Here is a 23,160-nt window from a genome sequence, read left to right as displayed (position 1 = left end):
TATTATAATTAGCCCCAGATGAAAGCCCAACAGCTTTTTCATGTCCCCAAGTTCAAAGGACATCATTTGAATCTCTGTGCTGGTGGACAAGCCCGTTCACCGTGTCCTCTGGGAACCCACGTAGGAATTTAGGTTAATGGTCTGGGGTCCTGTACCCTCCTGTTTTCTTCTTTTTGGGGGTGCACCCAGGCCAAGGGTGGGAGCGATCCAAGCCACGCCTGGAAATTCGCCCGAGCCTGGGCCCGCTCGGCCCCTGCTTGTCTTAGCTGAGACGCTTCCTGTGCTCACAGCCAGGAAGTGGAGTATCTGAGGGGACTGAGTGGCGTGAGGATGCGAGGCCCCGGCCCTGTGACCGTCCATCCTGAGGCCCTTTTCTCGGGATGGCTCTGGCCACGCCTTTCTGGCCCCGGGCGCCATTACCTCACCCTCCCCAGAGCCTCCAGACTGTTTCTAGCAACAGCTTTGTGTACTGGGCTGAGGAAAGAAGAGGAGTGGGCTTTTTTTTTTCACTTTCACATTAGACTTCCTGGGGGAAGGGAGTGTCTTCGTTCCTGTTTGTGGATGAGGGAAAGGTGGTGAGATTGTTGGGTGACAGAAAATAATTTGAAAGCAGAGCCAGACAGGGAGAGAATGGGAGTGTGTGAGTGTGTATGCACACGCGTGTGATCAGTTCCTCTGTGAACCTAGGCGGAAGTGGTCCAGGGCTGTTGAGCGTTGTTGTTCGCGAGCACGAGCCCGGGTCGCCCAGGATGGGTTTTGGCTCAGTTGTTTGCTCCTGGTTGACTCTGGGCTGACGATGGGCCTGAGCCTCCATTCTCACACCTCCGAAATGGCGTTCAGTCAGGCAGCGGGAGGGGTGTCCTGAGCCCAGAGGCTAGCGCAGAGTAGCCTGCGGTAAATGCTCTTGTCGTTTAGTTACTGAGACTCCATGGGCTGTAGCCCACCAGGCTCCTCTGTCCATGAAATTCTCCAGGCGATAATACAGGAGTGGGTTGCCATTTCCTGCTCCAGGGGATCTTCCTGACCCAGGGATCGAACCCCCACCTCCTGCTTGGTATGGATTCTTTACCACTGAGCCACCGGGGAAGCCCACAGTATACATTAGCTGCTGTCACTGCGGGGCAACAGATTCTTGAGACCTCATCTAGGCTGTTCCTTGCCTCGGGAAGCACTGGCCAGGTCACACTAAGCTTCTTCTGGTGGAAACAACAGTTATGGTTTTTTCCTTCTTCTCTTCCCTTCCTCCTTCCTTCCCCTGCCTCCCCTTCTCTCCCTCCCTCCCCCAGAGGTGCCCAAGTTCCTTCTAAATACCCCATGCCACAGGGAGGGCATCCTGGGTCACAAAGTCAGAACAGTCGTTGAACTGAGTCAGCGATGTCCCGCTCTGACTGTGAGGCACGAGCACCAAAGTCACTGTGATTCCTGCCCTTGTCCCTGTAACCCAGGGATGTCACTGAAGTGCGTCAGTATGGCCCTTGCAGGTCAAGCTCAGAGAGGTTGATGACACTTTCTATGGCTGTGGACACCTTGCACAGAATGACTGCTTAAGATGGTTGGGGGCTTCTGGACACCAGAGGTGCTGAGGACCATTGTGGGAGGGGGCCAGGTACAGACAGATGCTCAGGAAGCACTCGGAACTGGACAACTTGACGGCCCCTGGCTCCCCCCATCATCCCTCACTTGCTCAAGAGCACATGTCTATGGACAGAAGGTTCTCATGACTGAGCTTAGGCTTGTCCCCTGGCCGTGGTGGAGGCTGCAAGAGGTCCTCAAGAAACTGGGGTGCCGGCAGGCTATGCAGAGGGGAGGAACGGATGCTTAGTGGCTAGGAACCACACACGTGCACCGCAATGGGAGAGAGTACGTCCCAGGATTGACCTTCAGCGTCCTAAGGAGATGACAGGGAATGTAAATAAATATCCTTGTTGGGAATCTTAAGTCATTCACTCAGGGGCAATTCTGTCCTTCAGGAGAAGTTTAAAACACAGCATTCTGAAGGCTACCGGCAGATCTCAGCCTTAGAGGATGACCTTGCCCAGACGAAAGCCATAAAAGATAAACTGCAGAAGTACATCAGAGAGCTGGAGCAAGCCAACGATGACCTGGAAAGAGCCAAACGGTATGTGGGGAAGGAGAAAGGAGGTCTGGGATCCTTTTGTCTCTGGGTACCGGGCACTGTGTTGAGGGTAGGGGATTCAGCAGAGAGCAGAGCCAGGGCCCTTGGGCTCTACAGCCTCATGAGAAATGGACAACAAGCAGGAAGTGCTGCATGTCCAGGGTGCTGTGGGGGCATATGATCTGAGATATTCATTTGTCCGTTGCTGGGAGGATGCTGGGCCAGGCTTCTCAAAGGAAATGCCATTTAGGCCAAGACCGAGGGATGCCTCAGCATTATCCAGGGGAAGAGTACAGGGTGAGAACATTCTGGGCGGAAGGACAAGCATGTGCTCAGTTGGCCCTGAGATAAGATGGTATTTCTTTCTTTGTTTTTTAACCTTTACAATATTGTGCTGGTTTCTGCCACACAATCACTCTAATCAGCCATAATTATATATATATATATATATCTCCCCTCTCTCCCCTCGCCCCATCCCACCCGTCTAGGTCATCACAGAGCTCCAGGCTGGGCTCCCTGAGTTATATAGCGACTTCTCACCAGCTGTCCGTCTTAAGCCTGAGAGCGTATATGTGTTGATGCCCCTTTCTCCATCCATCTCACTCTCTCCCTCCCCGACTGTGTGCACAAGTCCATTCTCTACATCTGTGTCTCCATTCCTTCCCTGCAAATAGCTTCATCAATACCATTTTTCTAGATTCCATATGTAGGCATTAATATGCAATATTTGTTTTTCTCTTTCTGACTTACTTCACTCTGTATAAGAGGCTCTAGGTTCATCCACCTCGTTAGAACTGACTCAAATTCTTTCTTTTTTATGGCTGAGTAATATTCCATTGTACATATGTACCATGTCTTTATCCATTCATCTGTTGATGGACATCTGCGTTGTTTTCAGTGATAAGAAGACAATATTTCTGAAACCAATGTTCTATAGTTTAGCAGGCTACTAACAATAATAAATAATAGTAATTGAATAACTGCTGTGAGCCAGGTGCTTTTTTTTTTTTTTAAGAAAGCATTTTAAAAAATTTAGATGTAAATTACAGCAATATGTACCGATCATCAGGCGTGTACAATTCCATCAGTTTAGACAATTTTTCAGTCCAAACTGAACTGAATGTGCAACTTTTCAGTCTACTTAGTTAACCGTGTACCAAATGTAACAGTCTCGAAACCTTAGAGTTTCACTTACTGTCCTCAAACTTTATGCTGTAGCTTTAATGCATGAAAGTAAGAGGTTAAAAAGATAGCCTTTTCTATTTACCCACATGTTTCTGGTTTCTGGTTCATTCCTTCCTGAAGTTTCCCTCTAGTTATCATTTGCCTTCAGCTTGAAGAACTTCCTTTAGGGTTTCTTGTGGTGCAGGTCTGCTGATGGTGAATTCTCTCTTTAGTTTTTCTGAAAATGTCTTTCTTTTGCCTTCATTCTTAAAGGAAATTTCCACTGGGTATGGAATTCAGGTTGACAGGGTTTTGTTTTTCTTTTCTTTTCTTTCAGCACATTAAAGATGTGTCTTCTGGTGCCTTCTGAACTCCTTACTGGGGGTTAGAAGCTAGTGGTAACCCAAATAGTCACTCCCCTGTATATAATCTAGTGTTTTTCTCTGGCTGCTCTCAAGAGTTTCACTTTATTTTCGGTTTTTAGCAGTTTGATTGTGATGTTCCTAGATTTTGTATGTGTTTATCCTGATAGGGGGTTGCTGGGCTTCTTTGGTCTGTAAATTTATCTTTTGCCAAGTTTAACTTTGGTCATTATTTCCTCAAGTGTTTTTGCTGCCCCTTTCTTTCTCTCCTGTCCTTCTGGAACACCAGCTACACACACGTTGGTCCTTTTGATATTGTCACGCAGGTCTCTGACACTCTGTTCATATCTTTTCCTAATTTTATTTTTCTTGGTTCCTCAAATTCGATCATTTCTATTGATCTAGTTTCATGTCCACTGACTCCTTCTTCCCTCCTCGAGTTCTGGTGGGAAGTCAGTTCCAGTACTGTTTTATTTTAGGTACGTTATCTTCAGATCTAAAATTTCCTATTCCTCTATTATTGAGCATAGTTACAATAGCTTCTTTAAGATCCTTTTCTGCTAATTATAACATCTGGGTTACCTCAGGGTTGATTTCCTGTAATCACCTTTTCTCTTGAGTTTTGGGTCACATTTTCTTGCTCTTCATTTGTCTCGTCATTTTGGATTACATTCTGGACATTATGAATGATGTGTTACAGAAGCTATGGATTCTGGTATGTTTTTGTTTGTTTGTTTATTAAGTGTGCTGAACTCACACTCCAAACTCTGTCTCCCCTTGTTGGGAAGTAGCTGAAATCTTATTCTTTTAATCAGGCTGCTTCGTGTCTGCATGGTTTGGGTCAGTCAGAGATGGGGGAATGCAGAAGTGGGGACTCCCCCAAGGTGGTAGATTTTTATCACCCAAGCCATAGACTCAAAGCTTGTAAAGATACAGGACTCGGTCACTGCTGTTCCTTCCACATGTTGGCTTCCTTCCAGCTTTTGCCAGGGCTGTCAGGTCAGTTTTGCTTCTTTTACCCAGAGTTTGTAGTTGTAATCTCTAGGATATTCGGTTTGATACAAGCTACCTTATCATGCGAAGAGTTGACTCATTGGAAAAGACCCTGATGCTGGGAGGGATTGGGGACAGGAGGAGAAGGGGACGACAGAGGATGAGATGGCTGGATGGCATCACCAACTCCTTGGACGTGAGTTTGAGTGAACTCCGGGAGTTGGTGATGGACAGGGAGGCCTGGCGTGCTGCGATTCATGGGGTCGCAAAGAGTCAGACACAACTGAGCGACTGAACTGAACTGAGCTTATTATTAGCAGAAGTGGAACCTTTTTTAAAAAAAGTTAGTTTGTAAAAGTTCTTTATGTATTTTTGCTACTGATCTTTTGTCCTGTCTTGAAAACATATTTTGCAGAATAAACTTATCTGTTGACTCTGTGGTATGACTTTCCGTACAAATATTTTTCTTTCTTAGGTCATCAATTATGTCTCCTTTTACTGCTTCTAGATTTCCAGACTTCACTATTGGGATCCCCTGGATTGTTTTTATTTATTTTTGGCTGCGCTGGGTCTTCACTGTGCTCAGGCTTTCTCTCTTTGCAGCCAGTGGCTGGGGGACGGAGGGGAGCTACTCCTCATCACAGCACACAAGCTTCTCATTGCAATGGCGTCTCTTGTGGAGCACGGGCTCTAGGCACGCAGGCTCAGTAGCTGCGGTGCACGGGCTTGGTTGCTCCCCAACATGCGAAAGATTCCCAGACCAGGAATCGAACCTGTGTCCCCCTTCATTGGCCGGTGGATTCTTATCCATTGTACCACCAGGGAAGTCCATTGATCATTTGATTATGTATGTATTCTGTTTAATTTGTCTGAAAGATTTTTTAATTAATTGTTTTAACTTATGCTTTTAATCCACCTGGCATTTACTTTTGGATCTAGTATAAATTTGTGTCCTATTTTATTTTCATTAGGTACGTAGCCACTTGTGCCAGTACTTTGTGTTAAACACTTCATCTCTTTTCCACTGAATTGAACGCATCTCTGTCACATGTGAACCTTTCCTTCAGTTGTCCCTTGGTATCCATGGGGGGATTGGGTACTCAAATCCCTTAAATAAAATGGTATAGTATTTGCATATAACTCATGTGTAGCCTCCCATATACTTTAAATTATGTCTAGGTTAATTATAATACCTAATATAACCCAAGACTGGTGATTCAGAAGTAAAGAATCTACCTGCAGGAAACATGGGAGACACAGGTTTCATCCCTGGATCGGGAAGATTCCTTGAACAAGGAAATGGCAACCCACTCCAATGTTCTTCCCTGGAAAATCCCATGGACAGAGGAGCCTGGCAGGCTACAGTCTATGGGGTTGCAAAGAGTTGGACAGAACTGAGCGATTTTAAGCACACACACACAATACAATCAATCAAAAGCTCCATAAACAGTTGCCAGTGAGCGGCAAATTCAAGTTTTGCATTTTGGAACTTTCTGGGTTTTGTTTTGTTTTTTTTTTAATTTTTTGGATTTGCAGTTGGTTGAATCCAAGGATATGCCACCCACAGGTGTGGAGAGCTAACTATATTCTGGAATCTAATGCAAGATTCTTTTCTCTTTTGATCCAGTGTGCAATTTGTGAATTACTGCTAACACCATAATGACTAGAGATTCCCTGGTGGCTCAGACAGTAAAAAATCTGCCTGCAATGTGGGAAACCTGGGTTCGATCCCAGGGTTGGGAAGATCCCCTGGGGAAGGGAATAGCAACCCTCTCCAGTAATCTTGCCTGGAGAATTCCATGGACAGAGGAGCCTGGCGGGCTACAGTCTGTGGGGTTGCAAAAAGTCAGATGCCACTCAGTGACTAACACTTCCACTTTCCATAATGACTTGATTACTGTGGCCTTTATAGTATATTCTGATTTCTGGCAAGCCCCTGGCATACGACCATTTCCACTCATTGATGAAAACAAGTCACACGGCCAAGCCACATTAAGGGCTGGGAAAGTACATTCCACCCACAGTGAGGCTGAAGCAAGGGTGAGGATGGAGGGAGGGTGAAGAGCTGGGAGCCGTCGTGCAGCCTGTCACCAAGAGAGAGTGCATTCACGTGATTCAGAAATACCATTCAGAGGGCTAGCCTTCTTAAATTCAAATTCAAGCAAATAAAAACAGAAATTTGTATTATTCCCCCCACTCCCCCGTCTCTTTCTCCACAAAAGAGCATTCTGTACCCACTATTGTACTTCTTGCCTTGTCACATAACAGATCTTGGAGGTCTTTCTGTAGTAGGACACAGAGCATTCTTTGTTGTTGGTGGTTTCTTCCCAAGCACATACTATTTTATTGTATGGCTGGTATTGTGTGATACATAAGAATTTATTTATCTGTCCCCCTGTGGATGGATATTTGGTGCATTTCCATTCTTTTGCAGTGATAAGTGTTGCTATAGTGAATGATGCTCGTTGCTTGCACCGATGAATATCTGTAAATTTCCAGAAGTGGAATTCCTGGGTCAGAGGATATATGCATGTGATTTTGATAGTTTTTACCTGGTTGTTCTCTGTCGTGGTACTAGTTCACATCCCCAACACCTGTGTGAGTCTCTGTTTTCCAAATAGCTTCACTAACAGCATTTTTTTAAGCTTTGAATTTCTGCCAGTGTAATAGGTGACAAATAAGTACGTTTCTGGATTGTGAATGACCTTGAGTTCCTTTTCATATGTTTAATAACGGTTTTATTTCTTTTTCTGTGAACTCTGTTTATCTTTGCCTATTTTCAGATTGGGTTGCTAGTTGTTTTTTCTTATCAGTTTCAGAAGATGTTTATTATTTGTCTATGACGAGAATTTAAAGCGTTGGGGAGTTTCTCATTTGTCTTCCATCTTTGTCTGTTGCATGTGTTACTGTTGAAAGTTACTTGGATTTCTATGTAGGCAAGCTTATCCGCAATCCAAGGTATATATAGCAATTAGTTCTATTTTCCTCTAGTATTCTTCTCCCTTCCTTTCTCTCTGTTTTTCTCTCCTGAAGATCCATTAGATTCATCCTTTAGCTGCATGTGAGTGATAGTCACTCAGTCGTGTGCAACTCTTTGTGACCCCATGGACTGTAGCCTTCCAGGCTCCTCTGTCCGTGGAATTCTCCAGGCAAGAATCCTGGAGTGGGTTGTCATTTCCTTCTCCAGAGGATCTTCCGACCCAGAGGTCGAACGCAGGTCTCCTGCATTGCAGGCAGATTCTTTACCATCTAAGCCACGAGGGAATCCTACTATTAAGAGACATTTCTAAGTATAAAGACAGGTCCACTTAAAAAATATCAGCAGATATATGCTTGACTTTATCTTATAATCTATAGACAGTACATTAGAGTATGTAAAGAACCCTTGCACCTTTTCCTAAGGAATACCTGAGACAGAGTAGCAATAAAGTTATAAATGGTGAATAGTTGAATGTTACCATCAGATGTGGTAGTGTTTTGCCAAAAGTTTTCACTTTTGTCTCAAGCTCAAAGATTTGTTAACAAAATAAGCCACTTGTTATATACAAATAAATAATACCAATATTTATTAGAGGTTATCTAGCTTACTTTCAATATACTAACATTAAAAGAGAAATAGACACAGCAGAGGGTACTGTGCTGGGTTTTGACCAACATCCAGACTCATACAGTGCTGGGAAGTCTCGTGACACAGCACATCTGGAGTCCCAGCTGGGTAAAGGGCCCAGGCAGTGCATCTGCTCTGGGTGAGACTTAAGATATTGCAGTTTGGGGTTCCTGCTTTTAATCCTGGGACACAAACTGATGTCATCATCAATCTGTGAGCAAATTTCAGCCCTGGTTTCATGTTAATGCTATTTGTTTTCTCTTGTAAAGCTTGGAATGTTGTGTTGCTAAGCCTGGGGCTTGATTGGCCAAGGCCCCTCCAGGGGCTCAACAATTTCAAGATTTGTCCCCTGTCTTCTTGCACTCAGGGCAGCCAGTCAGGACAGTGTCCAGGCAGCTTAGAAGCAAGGTCAGAGGTCTGTTCTGCTTTATCTTTGAAGCCTAAACAAAACTGTTTATTTAAATTCCCTAACAGGTAGAGACCCAAATCATCATTTTAGAATGAATAAAGTTCTGGAATGCTGAAGTTTTATTTTTTTAAAAAACTTTAAAACTTTACAATTTCATTATACATTTTTAGTAGTTATGTGTGAAAAATTTGACCATGTGCTGCAAGAACAGTAATTTCTCAGCACCATCAACTATTTGCTTATTTTGGTCCCTCCAGCTGTGTGTCTGTAAAATTAAATAACGCTTTCAACTGAGTAGAGGGTGACCTTGTGAAAGGGTAACCTTGAATGATTCAGGAAATTTTGTTGTTGTTCAGTCGCTCATTCGTGTCCGACACTTTGCCACCCTATGGACTGTAGCACGCGAGGCTCCCCTGTCCTTCACTGTCTCCCGGAGTTTGCTCAAATTCATGTCCCTTGAATCAGTGATGCTGTCCAGCCATCTCAGCCTCTGCTGCCCTCTTCTCCTTTTGCCTTCAGTCTTTCCCAGCATCAGGTTCTTTTCAAATGAGTCAGCTCTTCGTATCAAATGACCAGAGTCCATCCAGTGAATATTCAGGATTGATTTTGTTTAGGATTGACTGGTTTGATCTCCTTGCAGTCCAAGGGACTCTCAGGAGTCTTCTCCAACACCACAGTTCAAAAGCATCAATTCTTGGGCGCTTAGCTTTCTTTATGGTTCAACTCTCACATCCATACGTGACCGCTGGAAAAACCATAGCTTTGATTATATGGACCTTTGTTGGCAAAGTGATGTCTCTGCTTTTTAATACACTGTCTAGGTTCATCATAGCTTTCCTTTCAGGGAGCAAGTGTCTTTTAATTTCATGACTGCACTCACCATCCACAGTGATTTTGGAGTCCAAGAAAACAAAGTCTGTCACTGCTTCTACTTTTTCCCCTTGTATTTGTCAGGAAGTGACAGGACCGGATGCCAGGATCTTAAGTTTTTTGACTGTTGAGTTTTAAGCCAGCTTTTTCACTGTCATCTAGAGGCTCTTTAGTTCCTCTTCACTTTCTGCCATTAGAGTGGTATCATCTGCATATCTGAGGTTGTTGATATCTCTCCCAGCAGTCTTGATTTCAACTTGTGATTCATCCAGCCCAGTATTTCGCATGATGTACTCTGCATATAAGTTAAATAAACAGGGTGACGATATACAGCCTTATGTTACCCCTTTCCCAAGTTTGAACCAGTCCTTTGTTCCATGTAAGGTTCTAACTGCTGCTTCTTGACCCGCATACAGGTTTCTCATGAGCTAAGTAAGGAGGTCTGGTATTCCCATCTCTTTAAGAGTTTTCCACAGTTGTTGTGATCCACACAGTCAAAGGCTTTAGCATAGTCAATGAAGCAGAAGTAGATGTTTTTCTGGAATTCCCTTGCTTTCTCAGTGATCGAACAGTTGTTGGCAATTTGGTCTCTGGTTTCTCTGCCTTTTCTGAATCCAGCTTGTATATCTGGAAGTTCTCAGTTCATGTACTGTTGAAGCCTACCCTGGAGAATTTTGAGCATTACCTTGCTAGCATGTGAAATGAGTGCAGTTGTGCGGTAGTTTGAACATTCTTTGGCATTGCCCTTCTCTGAGATTGGAATGAAAACTAACCTTTTCCAGTACTGTGACCGCTGCTGAGTTTTCCAAATTTGCTGACCTGTAGAGTGCAGCATTTCAACAGCATCACCTCTTAGGATTTGGAATGCTGCTGCTGCTAAGTCGCTTCAGTCGTGTCCGATTCTGCGCGACCCCATAGATGGCAGCCCAACAGGCTCCTCCGTCCCTGGGATTCTCCAGGCAAGAACACTGGAGTGGGTTGCCATTTCCTTCTCCAATGCATGAAAGTGAGAAGTGAAAGTGAAGTCGCTCAGTCGTGTCCGACTCTGTGCAACTCCATGGACTGCAGCCTACCAGTCCCTCTTCCGTCCATGGGATTTTCCAGGCAAGAGTACTGGAGTGGGGTGCCATTGCCTTCTCCTAGGATTTGGAATAGCTTAGCTGAAATTCTGTCACCTCCACTAGCTTTGTAGTAATGCTTCCTGAGACCCACTTGTCTTCACATTTCAAGATGTCTGGCTCTAGGTGAGTGATCACACCTTCGTGGTTATCCAGGTCATTAAAACGCTTTTTGGACAGTTCTGTGTATTCTTGCCTCCTCTTCTTAATCTCCTCTGTTGAAGAGAAGATGTATCTCTTAATATGAATATTTACTGAAAATCTATTTTTCCGCTTGCCTGTTTTCAGTTTCTCATGACTGTGAGATTAACAATTTTCACAGTCATTATGTATTGCATCATTTTACTATAATAAATATGCTTTTTTGCATTTTACTCTTGTATATAGATATGCTTTTATATATTTCAGCACATAAAGCACATAGAGCTATTTGTCACTCAGATGACAACTAGGGTACTTACCTTTAGTTGAAAGTAAATATTCACAAAGTAACAATAGACCTAAGCGCTGTGCCCTGCTGGTATTACCCAGTCAAACTGATTGTATATAGTCAGGTAGTTATTGATCCACACAAGTTCAGGAATGCCAGAAATGCCACTGAAGTTGTTCTTCATTTCTCTGGCATTCCAGAAGCCAATAGTAGATTTTGACCAATTAGTGATTTTAAGTTTTTGATCCAATTGAAGTTCATCTTGGGGTGCAACATTAGATCCAACATTAATTTTTCCCTGGTGGCTACCTGGTAGTCCCCAGACCTAAAATTGAACCAGGCGTCTTTTTCATTGATGATTTGTGATGCCACCTTTATCATAAATTAAATTCTCACATGCATTTGGATCCATTTCCGGACCTTTGGTTCTCTTTGACCTGTCTGCTCTTATAACTTGCACACTGCAGCCCTCTTCATTATTGAGGCTTCATAATAACATATTCTTTGTTTCTGGTGGAACTAGCTCCCCTGATCTCTTCTCTTTCACAGTTCTCCTGGCCATTTTTTCCTTTCAGTTTTATTGAGATTTAATTGACATACAGCACTGTATAAGTTTAAGTGCATATAGCACAAGGAATTGACTTACATACATCATGAAATGACTCTCACAATATATTTAGTGGATACCCATCATCTTTTATAGATACAATATTTAAAAAATGGAAAAAAAGTGGTCTTTTCCTGGTAAGAACTCTTAGGATTTAACCTCTTAACTTTTAACACACAGGGCTATTAGTTATAATTACGTTGCATGTTGCGTCCGTAGTACTTATTTATCTTACAGCTAGAAGTTTGTGTCTTTGACATCTTCATCCAGTTCCCTTGGCCCCTGAAACCACAAATCTGATCCCTTTTTAAAATCTGTTTGTTTGTTTTGAAATATAATTGACCTACTGTGTTAGTTCCTATCATATAACATAGTGATTCAGTATTTCTATACATTTCAGAATGATGCCACAAGCAGTCTACTTTAAGATCTGCCACCAAGCAAAGGTGCTACATGGTTACTGACTGTATTCCCCGTGCTGTATGTCTCATACCTATGACATTTATTTTGCTACTGGAACTTTGTCCCTCTTAATCTAGCTTCCCTGATGGCTCAGTCGGTTAAGAATTTGCCTGCAATGCAGGAGACCTGTGTTTGAGCCCTTGGTCGGGAAGATCCCCTGGAGAAGGGAGTGGCAACCCACTCCAGGATTCTTGCCTGGAGAATTCCACAGACAGAGGAGCCTGGCGGGCTACAGTCCCTGGGGTTGCAAAGAGTCAGACTTGACTGAGCGATGAACACTTTCACTTTCAATCTACCGCACCTATTTTTCTCCTCCTCCAACCCCGTCTTCTCTGGCACCCACCTGTTTAATCTCTGTATCTGTAACCCTGTTTTGTTGTGTTTGTTCATTTATTCATATTTTTAGGTTCTAAGTGTAACTGAAATGTATGATACTTGTCTGTCTCTGATTTAATGCTCTCTAGGTCCCTCCATGTTGACACAAGTGGCAAGGTCTCATTCTTTTTTACTATTAATGTTCTTCTCCTGAACGTTCTTGTTTCATTGTCTCATCATCTTTCAAATCGGTCCCCCTGTGCCTATACCTCAAATGAAAACCTGTTTGTATTTTTATTAAATGCTGAATGTGAGTGATAGTTGCTCAGTCATGTCCAACTCTGTGCGACCCTGTGGACTGTAGCCCTCCAGGCTCCTCTGTCCGTGGGATTCTCCAGGCAAGAATACTGGAGTGGGTTGCCATACCCTCCTCCAGGGGATCTTCCTGACCAAGGGATCTAACTTGCGTCTCTGATGTCTCCAGCATTGGCAGGCAGGTTCTTTATCACTAGCGCCACCTGGGAAGCCTGTATTTTTATTAGGATGGTGTTAAACTTATTAGATAACTTACAGAGAATTGATTTCTTTATGATTTGGGGTCTGCCTTCTCATAAATAGCATATGTTTGCATTTCAGTAAGCCTCTGTGGCCTCAAATCTTAGACGTCTGTTGTTACATGAATTCCTAGCTACAGCATCTTTGTTGTTGTTTGACATGCCAGCCTTAGGATCATTTTAACTGATTCCAGTCTTGTATTCTTAAATATCATCCCTCTATTGTTTTTAATCAGGCATTTTTGGTAACTTTATCTTCTTTACTTCAAAAGACCCTTTGAGTTAGGAACATTAGTTCCTACATTAGGACTCAATCTGGACTTAGACGGCAGTGCTGAAGAAATGAATGATTTTTTAAATTTGTTTTTAATTGAAGCATAATTACAGTATTGTGTTGGTTTCTGCCATACATCAACATGGATCAGCCATAGGTATACATATATCCCCTCCCTCTGGAGCGTCCCTCCCCATCCCACCCCACTGGGTTGTCACAGAGCCCTGGTTTGCATTCCCTGAGTCTTACAGCAAATTCCCATTGGCTGTCTGTTTTACATGTGTTAGTGTATATATTTCCATGCTATGGTCTCTCCATTCATCCCACCCTCTCCTTCCTACCCCACATCCCATGTCCATAAGTCTGTTCTCTATGTTTGCATCTCCATGGCTGCCCTGCCAATAGGTTCATCAATATCGTTTTTATAGATTCCATATATATGTGTTAATGTATGATGTTTATTTTTCTGATTTACTTCATTCTGTATAATAGGCTGTAGGTTCATCCACCTCATTAGAACTGACTCAAATGCTTTCCTTTTTATGGCTGAGTAAGATTCCATTGCATGTATGTACCACGGCTTCTTTATCCATTCATCTATGGATGGACGAGTTAAATGATTGACCGTCACTTGACCTTTGAAGGCCTGGAGGCCCAGAGAGGTCAAGTTCCTTAAGAACACTTAGATAGTCTTACTTATTAGAGCCAGGAGGGTTTTATTCCAGACGTTTTTAATCACTATGAGACGATTCAGGGGATGTTAAAGGTCTTTGGACATAAACACGGAATCAGCGAGGAGAATTGCTGACGTTCGTCAAGCATCTGTGAAACACCTGTTGTGTATTACCCCACTTCCCCCGCCCCGCGCGGAGGTCCTGTTACTACCCCTGCACCTCTGCTTTGCATGTGAGGAAACTGAGTCCCAAAGGACGCAGCTTGTCCAAACAGAGTTAAAGATAATTTTTTTTTTTGGTTGTGCTAGGTCTTCGTTGCTGCGTGCAGGCTTTCTCTAGTTGCAGCGAGCAGCGGCTACTCTTCATTATGGTGAAGATGCTCGTGGTGGTGGCTGCTCGTGTTGCGTGGAGCACAGGCTCTGGGGCACATGGGCTTCAGTAGTTGTAGCACGGAGATTCGGCAATTGCGACGCGAGGGCTCTCGAGTGTGGGCTCAGTAGTTGTGGTACTTGGGCTTAGTTGCTTTGCAGCATGTGGGACCTTCCAGGACCAGTGATTGAACCTGTGTGCCCTGCACTGGCAGGCGGATTCTTATCCACCAGGAACGTCCCAGACAGAGTGAAACAGACTTCCTTATGCTGCACTTGTCAGTGCCTTTAACATGACATTCCAGTGACCCGTCTGTACTCTCCAAAATACGTGGTTGTTAGGGCAGCTGGGCTGGGCATTTGAAACTTTTTTAACTTGTTAAGGTAACTGAGGGATAAAGAAGGCCTCTCTTAGGCATGTAAATGCATGATTACTAGATTGCACGTGCATCTTAGTGGGATGTTCTGAATGTTGACTACATGGTGAGTCTCTGAGACGAGATGGAACGTGCTGCTCTTGGCGTTTGATCAGGGCCTGTCTGTGGTCCTAATTAGGTCCTGGCTCATGTTTTGAGTGCTGTGTGGACATGCTCTCAGTAAACCCGCGGGACAGCCTTGTGTACCTTGTGAGCTGATGGGCTGTGCAGGTGAAGTGCCTGGTCCCGAAGTCAAGGGGCTGCTCATCTCTGGGATTTGGGATTAGGACATGTGGGAGCCGGGGCCCGCTCCCCAGGTGTCTTGTCTCTCAGGCGCATAACAGATGCGTTTGTTCCCTCGGGCAACCTTGCTGGTCTCTCACCCAGGGCCACGATCATGTCACTGGAGGACTTTGAACAGCGTTTGAATCAAGCCATAGAAAGAAACGCCTTCCTGGAGAGCGAACTGGACGAGAAGGAGAATCTCCTGGAATCTGTTCAGCGACTGAAGGATGAAGCCAGAGGTCAGGTGGCCAGGGCTTTGGTCTGTGGGTTTGACCAGCGTTGTGCCCTCTCCTGGCCCGAGGGTGTCCTGTCCCACAGCATCGCCCAGCATGCCCTTTGCTGGAATCTGCACCCTTCTCGGTGCTCTGGTCCAAGGGTGGGGATCACACTGGGCAAGTTGAGGCTTGATTCCTACCCTGTGCTAGGAACTGTCAAATGTCCAACTCTGTAAAGACCCCTAGTGGGTATTTAAGTCCATCACCAGCTTTATGCTTAGCAGGAGCACAGGAGTTTTGTGGGGGGAAAATGCCTGTTGATGGACTTGCTAGCCAGCTCTTTACTTTTGAAATGTGATGGCTCATAATTCAAGTGGCTTAGAACTCAGGAATCTCATCAGCATTTGCTCTTTGGAGCACTTCTAGAGGTAGGGCTTTTTTTTTTTTTTTCAATTTGGCCATGCCATGCAGCTTGTGGGCTTTTAATTCCCCAGCCAGGAATCAAGCACATACCTTTGGCAGTGAAAGCGTGGAGTCCTAACCACTGGATCACCAGGGAATTCCCCCAGCCTTCTAACACATTCCCAAGTCATCCAAATTGGGTTCACAAGAGATTTTGTTAAAGTCCTGGTTAATTGTTTATGATGTTCATTTGGTTTCTAATGTGTAGCCAGTAGAAGAGGGATTAAAAAGTAAAATTCTCGAGTTTAAAACATAGTTGTTCCTAAATGTTCGTCAGTAATCATTTGCTTATGTAAATTACATAGATTTATTTTGTGGAATATTAAATAGTTGAAACAAACATGATACAGATGTAAATGTCATAGAAAGCTTATTAGGACATAACATAGAAGGGGGAAAGTACGTAGATGGTAGATATATGTTTCTAGTTATGCTTAATAAAAATTATATGCTTAAAAAATATGCACACACACACACACACATATATATAAACTTTATGTGTGAAAATGCAGAGAAAAAGGATTGAAACGCTCACCCCCATGTTACAGTGATCGGGAGTGAGGCTGAGCATTCGAGGGTGGATTGGGAAGGCGTGTCTTCACTTGGTATTCTGTATATCCTGATACATTGGAATTTTCCTGAAACACTACAGTCATAATTTTAAAAGTTTTTTTTTTTTTTTTAATCTTTTTGTTTTTACTCAAAAGAAAAACTGTGTGGTCTTGCAAGCCTGCGGGGCAAGGTCCCATGGGGTCTGCTTCATTCAGGGTTTCCACCGGGAGTTTCTCACTCTGGTGGTGGTTCTTGCTCACCCTTGTCTCCTGCCCCATCACCCACAACAAGGACTTAATCGGAATCCTTTTCCTCGCCTAGATTTGCGGCAGGAATTGGCTGTGCAGCAAAAGCAGGAGAAACCCAGGACGCCCATGCCCAGCTCGGTGGATGCTGAGAGGACAGACACAGCAGTGCAGGCCACTGGCTCTGTGCCGTCCACTCCCATAGCTCATCGAGGCCCCAGCTCGAGTTTAAACACTCCTGGGACCTTCAGACGTGGTAAGTGGGGTAGGAGTTGGGAGGGTTCTCTTGGCTTCAAAAGGCTTTCCTGGGTGAGAGAGAAATAGGGCCAGGCTGTACAGCAGGGAGCAGAGGCAGGGCTCACAGGGGCAGACTAATGCGGTAGGTGGGAGGAGCTGCTTGAATGGGAGGCGACAGGGAGCAGTGGAGTCTGCGGCAAACCAGAGAACAGAAGTCTCATCCAGAGGGGCCACTGCCTCTCTGCTTCAGCCGTGAGAGGTGTGAGTCCTTTGGTAAGGACCAGAGGCCAGAAGTCCTCGTGTTGTATATGAAATCTCCCAAGTTAAATACTTCAATAACAAGATAAAACATTTTGTGGGTCCAGCAATACATCCTGTAGAACTGGTCCCAGCATAACCTGTGCTGAGTGGGGGAAAAACCAAGAAATGGAGTGCTCACCCAGCCCCTCTGATGACTGATTGGCTGTGGGGCTCTGATTGGGCGACTTAATAACAAATCATAATAACAGACAATTACTGAGCACTCAGGAGGTCCCCGCCCTCTGCTCGCTGTGCTCTATGTGTACGTACAACCTCCTTGGATTTGCACTGAGACCCAAGAAGCAAGTATGCAAGCCTGGCCCCCATCTGATGGGTAAGGAGACTGACCCTCCAGGTTAAGGAGCTGGCCTGACGTCGCTCAGCTGGCCGATGGCGGGCAGGCTCCGGGCTGACCCCACCACGTACTGCCTGTCCCTCAGCTTGTGCCCAGCAGGCACAGAGTGTGCCGTTGCCAGAGTCCTAGGCTAGTCCCACTTTAAGCACGTGCCTCAGCTGGGTCTCAGCTGCAGCAGGTGTGGGCGGGACCTGAGATCCTGAATTTCTGACGAGCGCCCGGGTGATGCTGATCCCTGAGCCCTGTGAGCCCTGCTCAGAAGAGAGAGGGGACTCCGAGGGGTGGAACCCTGACCAGTGGGCCTTGTTCAGATGCTGGGAATGTCAGTTAACTGTATGGAGTTCCTCAGAGTTTCAGAGGACTTGCTTTTTTTTTTTATTTCAAAGAATAGCATCTAAAGATAAATACTGAGTATAGTCATCATAAGGCTATGAGAAGTTGGTCATCAGGTACTCTCGTTATGTCGGGCAGCACCCTAGTGATTGAAACAGGGCAGCGTTGGTGGTCAGAGGGCACGGGGACCCACCTCCAGATTTCACACTGAGAGACGTTAGTGCACAGACTTTTCCGTGTGTGTTGGTGTCATGTGTGCGTCCTTTTACACACACAGGCCTGGACGATTCCACTGGGGGGACCCCCCTCACACCCGCAGCCCGGATATCAGCCCTCAACATCGTGGGAGACCTGCTGCGGAAAGTGGGGGTAAGACGGCATTGCGTGGCATGGTGCCCGGCGTTCACGTGGCATACTCTGTCTTCGAGAGGCTTGAGACGTGAACTTACTGGCCGCTTCCCCTCTGGCAGAGGCTTCACGAGTGCAGGTGTAGGCCTGGCTCGTCTCGTGTCCCTTAGAACTGCTGTGCGTCTGTGGGTGGTGTTTCTGGTTTTTAAAGTTTCGTTTGGTTGGTTTTGGCTGCATGGCTTGTGTCTTAGTTCCGCGACCAGGGATTGAACCCAGGTCCCGGGCAGTGAAAGCCCAGAGTCCTAACCACTGGACCTCCAGGGAAGGCCCTCGGGGAGCACTGTTTCTGACAAACCCAGGCTCTGACCCTGAGGCACCCTTCGATCCCCAGGTATACCGTTCTTTGCCCGTGCCATTTTCCCTGGCAGTTGGGGAAATTTGAATGGCATTAGTGATATTTTTCTCAGTTTGAAGAAACTGAGAAAAATTGAAAACTGCCTTCCCTTTTCACACTGTTCATGGAGTCCTTGAGGCAAGAATACTGAAGTGGTTTGCCATTCCCTTCTCCAGGGAATGGCATATTTTGTCAGACATGGTTTTTATTTGCTCAGGGAGTTAAGGAGAAAATCTTGAAAGGCCGGGCAGAGACATGACCTTACAGGTTTTATGTTAATTACAGGGAAGGAGTCTTTGGTGCTTAAGAAATCACACAGCTATTCTCTGTCGTTATTTCTCTTATTTTTAAAAACGATGCCTTTCTAAATTTTTATAACTGGAAAGCCGCATAGTTTGAATCCTGCCTGTCTGTCATTGACCAGAATGTGTGTATTCAGAGTTAATAGAAGCTTGCGACGCGTTTCCTGTGTTTTTCTTTTTGGCTTTTGGTTTCCTGGTTTGCTGTTTTACAGACAGATTTTAACAGTTAGATTATAGAGAAGCCCAGGGTGATCTCAGTGCCCATCTGGTTCCCAGAGGGTCTGTTTACTGCGAGGCAAGTTCTTATTCAAACCTCCTGCCACTTGGTATGTGATTAGGTAACAGCGACACTGAATGATTCCAAAAGTCAATTTCATTCTTTCTTGTAGGCAGACTTGGATCATAGGTAGGGTTAGTGACTTTGTAGGAGGCTCCTAGATATCTTAGACCACCAGTTGTATGAGTTGGATGTACACTGAATTTGGTGGGGGCAGGAAGGGCACGCTTTGGGGTTCTAATACGATGGTTCTAACATTAGTGGCTCTAGTTTGAGAACCACTCTCTTAAGTTACTCTGATGTGAGTGGGCTCTGATGGCCCATACACATAATAACAGTGATGGCATCACCGATGCGATGGACACGAACTTGGGCAACCTCCAGGGGATGGTGAGGGACAGGGAGGCCTGGTGTGCTACGGACCAGGGGGTTGCAAAGAGTCAGACACAGCTGGGCGACCGAACAACAATATGGGCTCTGAAGAGGGGTGTAAGGGTTCTTGTCTTCAACTTGAGCAGTGAAAGCATCTCTCTCTCCAGGCCCTGGAGTCCAAACTTGCTTCCTGCCGGAACTTCGTGTACGATCAGTCCCCAGGCCGAGCCAGTGGCCCAGCCTCAGGGCGGGGGAGCAAAAACAGAGACAGCGTGGACAGGCGGCCCGGCGGCAGCAACGTGCCTCTCGGTGACAAAGGGTCAGTTCCTTGCGCTGTTCCCCCTCGGTGTTGGGAGAACCCATCCACTCCAGCCAGAAGTCTCTGACCCCCGACCAATAGCCGTGTTTTTGAAAGTTGCAGGAATTATGTCAGCATATCTCTCTATCCCTTAAGGCCGAGTTAGTTGATATCTTCTGGTTTGGGCAAATGGCCAGGAAGAGGGTCATTTTTATTGACTCTACAGCCCCAGCTCCCAGTCATGCTGTGAGAAAGCCCTTTGTATAAATCACTTATTTGCGACTCAGGCTTCAAACGCTGCTCTGCTTCCCCCAGAAGAGGATTTGATTTTTTTTTTTTTTAAACCCTTTAGAACCTTCAGGAAACTAAATCAGCCAGACTGGATTCCTGAAGCCAGTCACCGGATTGGAAAACACAAACCTGACCTCTAACAGCTTCATTTATTTTCTGGCCTGAAGAAAATCAGGGCAGCCTCCAGATTCTAGAATTTTCTAAGATGTGCCACCATCTCACTGGCCCCCGGGCCACGTAGATTTGGGGTGGTCAATGGCAGACAGAGGACAGGAGAGGAAGAATTTGTTTTCCCCAGCATGCACATAACTTCTGGACCTTTAGCCGGGGGTGTTCTTTGGAAGGTCTTCTGCGACTGGGCTTTTGTTGTGGCTTTGGGGGAGGGCCGTGAGCGCTAGATGGCCAGTGTCCTTTTCTTCATTTCACAGGAGAGAAAATTGAGACCCAGTGAGACAGTGCTCCCGACCTTGATATTCACCCTTGTAACTTGGTGGGCCCCATGCTACCCAGCCTAGAACAGCTGTAATGTCCGCTTAACTTGGTTTGCTCTGTCTGAAGGTTGGGAAAACGCCTGGAGTTTGGGAAGCCATCGTCGAATGTTTCCTCACCGTCGCTGCCATCAGCCCAGGGTGTAGTCAAGATGTTGCTTTAGGAAAGCCACGGAAGCCAAGGCGAGCCCTTCCCCTCCTTCCCTCTTTAAACTAGGTTTTGGGTGTTTTGGGTTTTTTAAGTTAGTTTGAGAAATACGAGCAAGCAGTCACACAAAGCCAAGTGACCAAGGCCATTGCCGGTGGCCCTGGGTCGTTGGCTGCAGGAAATGCAGTCCCTTAATCCCCAGCCTCCGTATTGGCGTGTACAGCCGGGGGACGGGACCAACCTGACCCTCTGGAAAGGGCGACATGGGTGTCAAGGCCGCCCTATCCTTGTCAGCTGAGCTGAGTCCCAGTTGGTCTTGAGAGGTGTTTTTAATGATCGGAGACACCTGTGAAGTGGAGCCTGAGCCCATCCTAGGCGCACCCTGCCCCCAACAGCTGGCGCTTCTTCCGGAACAAAATCTCCAGTGCGCCATGGCACGACAGGGGTCCATGCCCTGAAATCATGCCTGGGGTGAAGAATAGAACAGGCACGTACCTTTTATTTAAACTGTGGTGTGGTGTACCTCCAAGACCTTTTTTTTCCCCCAAAGTGGAGTCTGATTGCTTTACAGTGTTGTTGAGTTTCTGCTGTACAGCAGAGTGAATCAGCGACGTGTATACACGTATCCCACCACCCCTCTAGGTCGTCACAGAGCACTGAGCTGAGCTCCCTGGGCTATACAGCAGCTTCCCACTGGCTGTTTTATACACATGTACCTCCAAGACTTTTTAATCTGCCTGTCGCTGAGGCTTTTAGAGGCATGCTTGAGTTTCAGTGTGAATTTTGTGGGGACCAGGTCAGTGGAAAATCTGTCTCCTCTTTAGACCTATCCTTGTCCTGAGCCTCCCGCCCTGGTCTGGGAGTGACCTCTGCTTCTGAGGGTTTCTGGGGGGTGATGGCCTTAGCGATGCAGCCCCTTAGAACAGGACTTCATTCAAAGCCTTGATGAAATAATCAAGGTGACCTTCAGATAAGATGAAGCCACCAGGGTTGCATGGGGAGCGTCCTTATTAAAGAAGAAACGAACCCAGGATTTCCATGCAGACAGCATGTGGCTCCTCCCTGCTGGTTTGGAACAGCCACCTCACACTTTGGACACAAGTGAAAAGAACATGGGAATTCAGGCATATGCATGCAGCCTAACAGCCTTCTGTTACTAAGTTATTTTTCCAAAAGAACAGCAAAAATATCCAGTTGAAAACAGAACTTTTCAAGTGCTACTGAAATTCAGCAGAGAAACTCCAGTGCTCACCTCATTACCATGGCAACACTCTAACCTGTATCGGTAAAAGATGTACTTTTATTTTTTTAAAAGAACAATAAAATCAAGAGAAACTGATTTTCAGCTAGTTTGTGACGGTCAGTAAATGCCGGTTAATGCTTCTGTGTTTGTGCATCCGATGGTGGAAACCTTTTTTTTTTTTTAACCAAGTGACAATGAAAAAAAAACCTACTTTTTAAAAGTTCCCTTTCGGGTCAGCTTAGAATTATGTTGTGTATGTCCTATTCAAGTCGTATCGACGTTTGGTCTTTCAGCATGTCCTCCGTCTCTGTGGTTCTTTTCTTTTCAGTCTGTTTGAGCCCACAGAGTCTGAGTATGGAGTCGTTTGTGTTGAGTGGAACCTTTGCCAGGCAGCTGGGTCTAGAGCATGCAGGTGAAGGAAAGGATTGGCCCAGACCCGGTTTTTATGGCCCTCATGCCAAGAACGGTTTATACATTTTTAAAGGATAGTTTAATAATTTTTTAAAAAAGACAAAAATGTGACAGAGACCATTTCTGGGCCTTTATAGAAAAAGTTGGTCAACCCCTGCTGGGCGAAGTCTTGTGTTTTAACTCAAACATTCAAGGAACGCTTATTATTCTTCACATTAACTATGTACCTGGTTTGTGTGTTTTGTTTTTAAGAATTTTTTATGTAGATAGTTTTTAAAGTCTTTATTGAACTTGTTGTAATATTGCTTCTGTCTTATGTTTTGTTTTTTTGGCTGTAAGGCATGTGGGATCTTGCTCGACCAGGGTTCAAACCCACACCCCCTGCATTGAAGGCAAAGTCTCAGCCACCAGGGAAGTCCCCATCATGTGCTGTTTTGATTGATGTGCATGTTCTTTCTGAGCCCCGTCCTCTCCCTGAGCCACGAGCTGCTCACCTCCTGCGTGGAAGAGCCCCTCCCTCAGGCTCACTCTGAGGTTCCGCTCTCCTCCTGGCCAGCTGTGGAGTGTTGGACAATTCATCTCACCTCCCTAGACCTCAGTTTCCCCATTTAATGAATTAACAACCCTGACTTCATAAACGTTAGTCACTTAGTCATATCTGCCTCATTGCAACCCTATGGACTGGAACCCACCAGGTTCCTCTGTCTATGGGATTTTCCAGGCAAGAATACTGTTGCCAGTGGGTTGCCAGTTCCTGCTCCACTGACTTCATAGGATCATCATAAATGAGGCCACTCTGCCCCCTCTCCCTCCCCTACCCATCTCGTCCTGTCCTTTTTCTCTAGAAAGCAACAGAAAAGCCAAC

At 45.5% G+C, this 23,160-nt stretch overlaps 1 protein-coding gene across 5 annotated transcripts in view; it reads left to right on the top strand.

The window, feature by feature from the left end:
- The window catches only part of NDE1 (nudE neurodevelopment protein 1), a 40,004-nt gene extending 18,024 nt beyond the window's left edge, over positions 1 to 21,980 (top strand). For 3 of the 5 annotated variants that reach the window (XM_086375629.1, XM_086375628.1, XM_086375630.1), the window contains exons 4-9: positions 1,971 to 2,119; positions 15,127 to 15,263; positions 16,575 to 16,754; positions 18,001 to 18,092; positions 19,584 to 19,735; positions 20,564 to 21,980. In XM_086375629.1, the coding sequence (XP_086231755.1) occupies positions 1,971 to 2,119; positions 15,127 to 15,263; positions 16,575 to 16,754; positions 18,001 to 18,092; positions 19,584 to 19,735; positions 20,564 to 20,657 (804 nt within the window). In that variant the 3' untranslated portion in view covers positions 20,658 to 21,980. Of the gene's footprint in view, positions 1 to 1,970; positions 2,120 to 15,126; positions 15,264 to 16,574; positions 16,755 to 18,000; positions 18,093 to 19,583; positions 19,736 to 20,433 lie in introns of all 5 variants that reach the window. The other 2 variants (XM_086375633.1, XM_086375632.1) reach the window with 1 other exon arrangement.
- Positions 21,981 to 23,160: the final 1,180 nt, after the last annotated feature.

Source organism: Bos grunniens, chromosome 25 (assembly GCF_055505025.1).
Source record: "Bos grunniens cultivar Pamir isolate PY7600 chromosome 25, Bosgru_T2T1.0, whole genome shotgun sequence".
Taxonomy (NCBI): Eukaryota; Metazoa; Chordata; class Mammalia; order Artiodactyla; family Bovidae; genus Bos; species Bos grunniens.
This window is presented reverse-complemented; position numbering and strand designations above follow the sequence as displayed.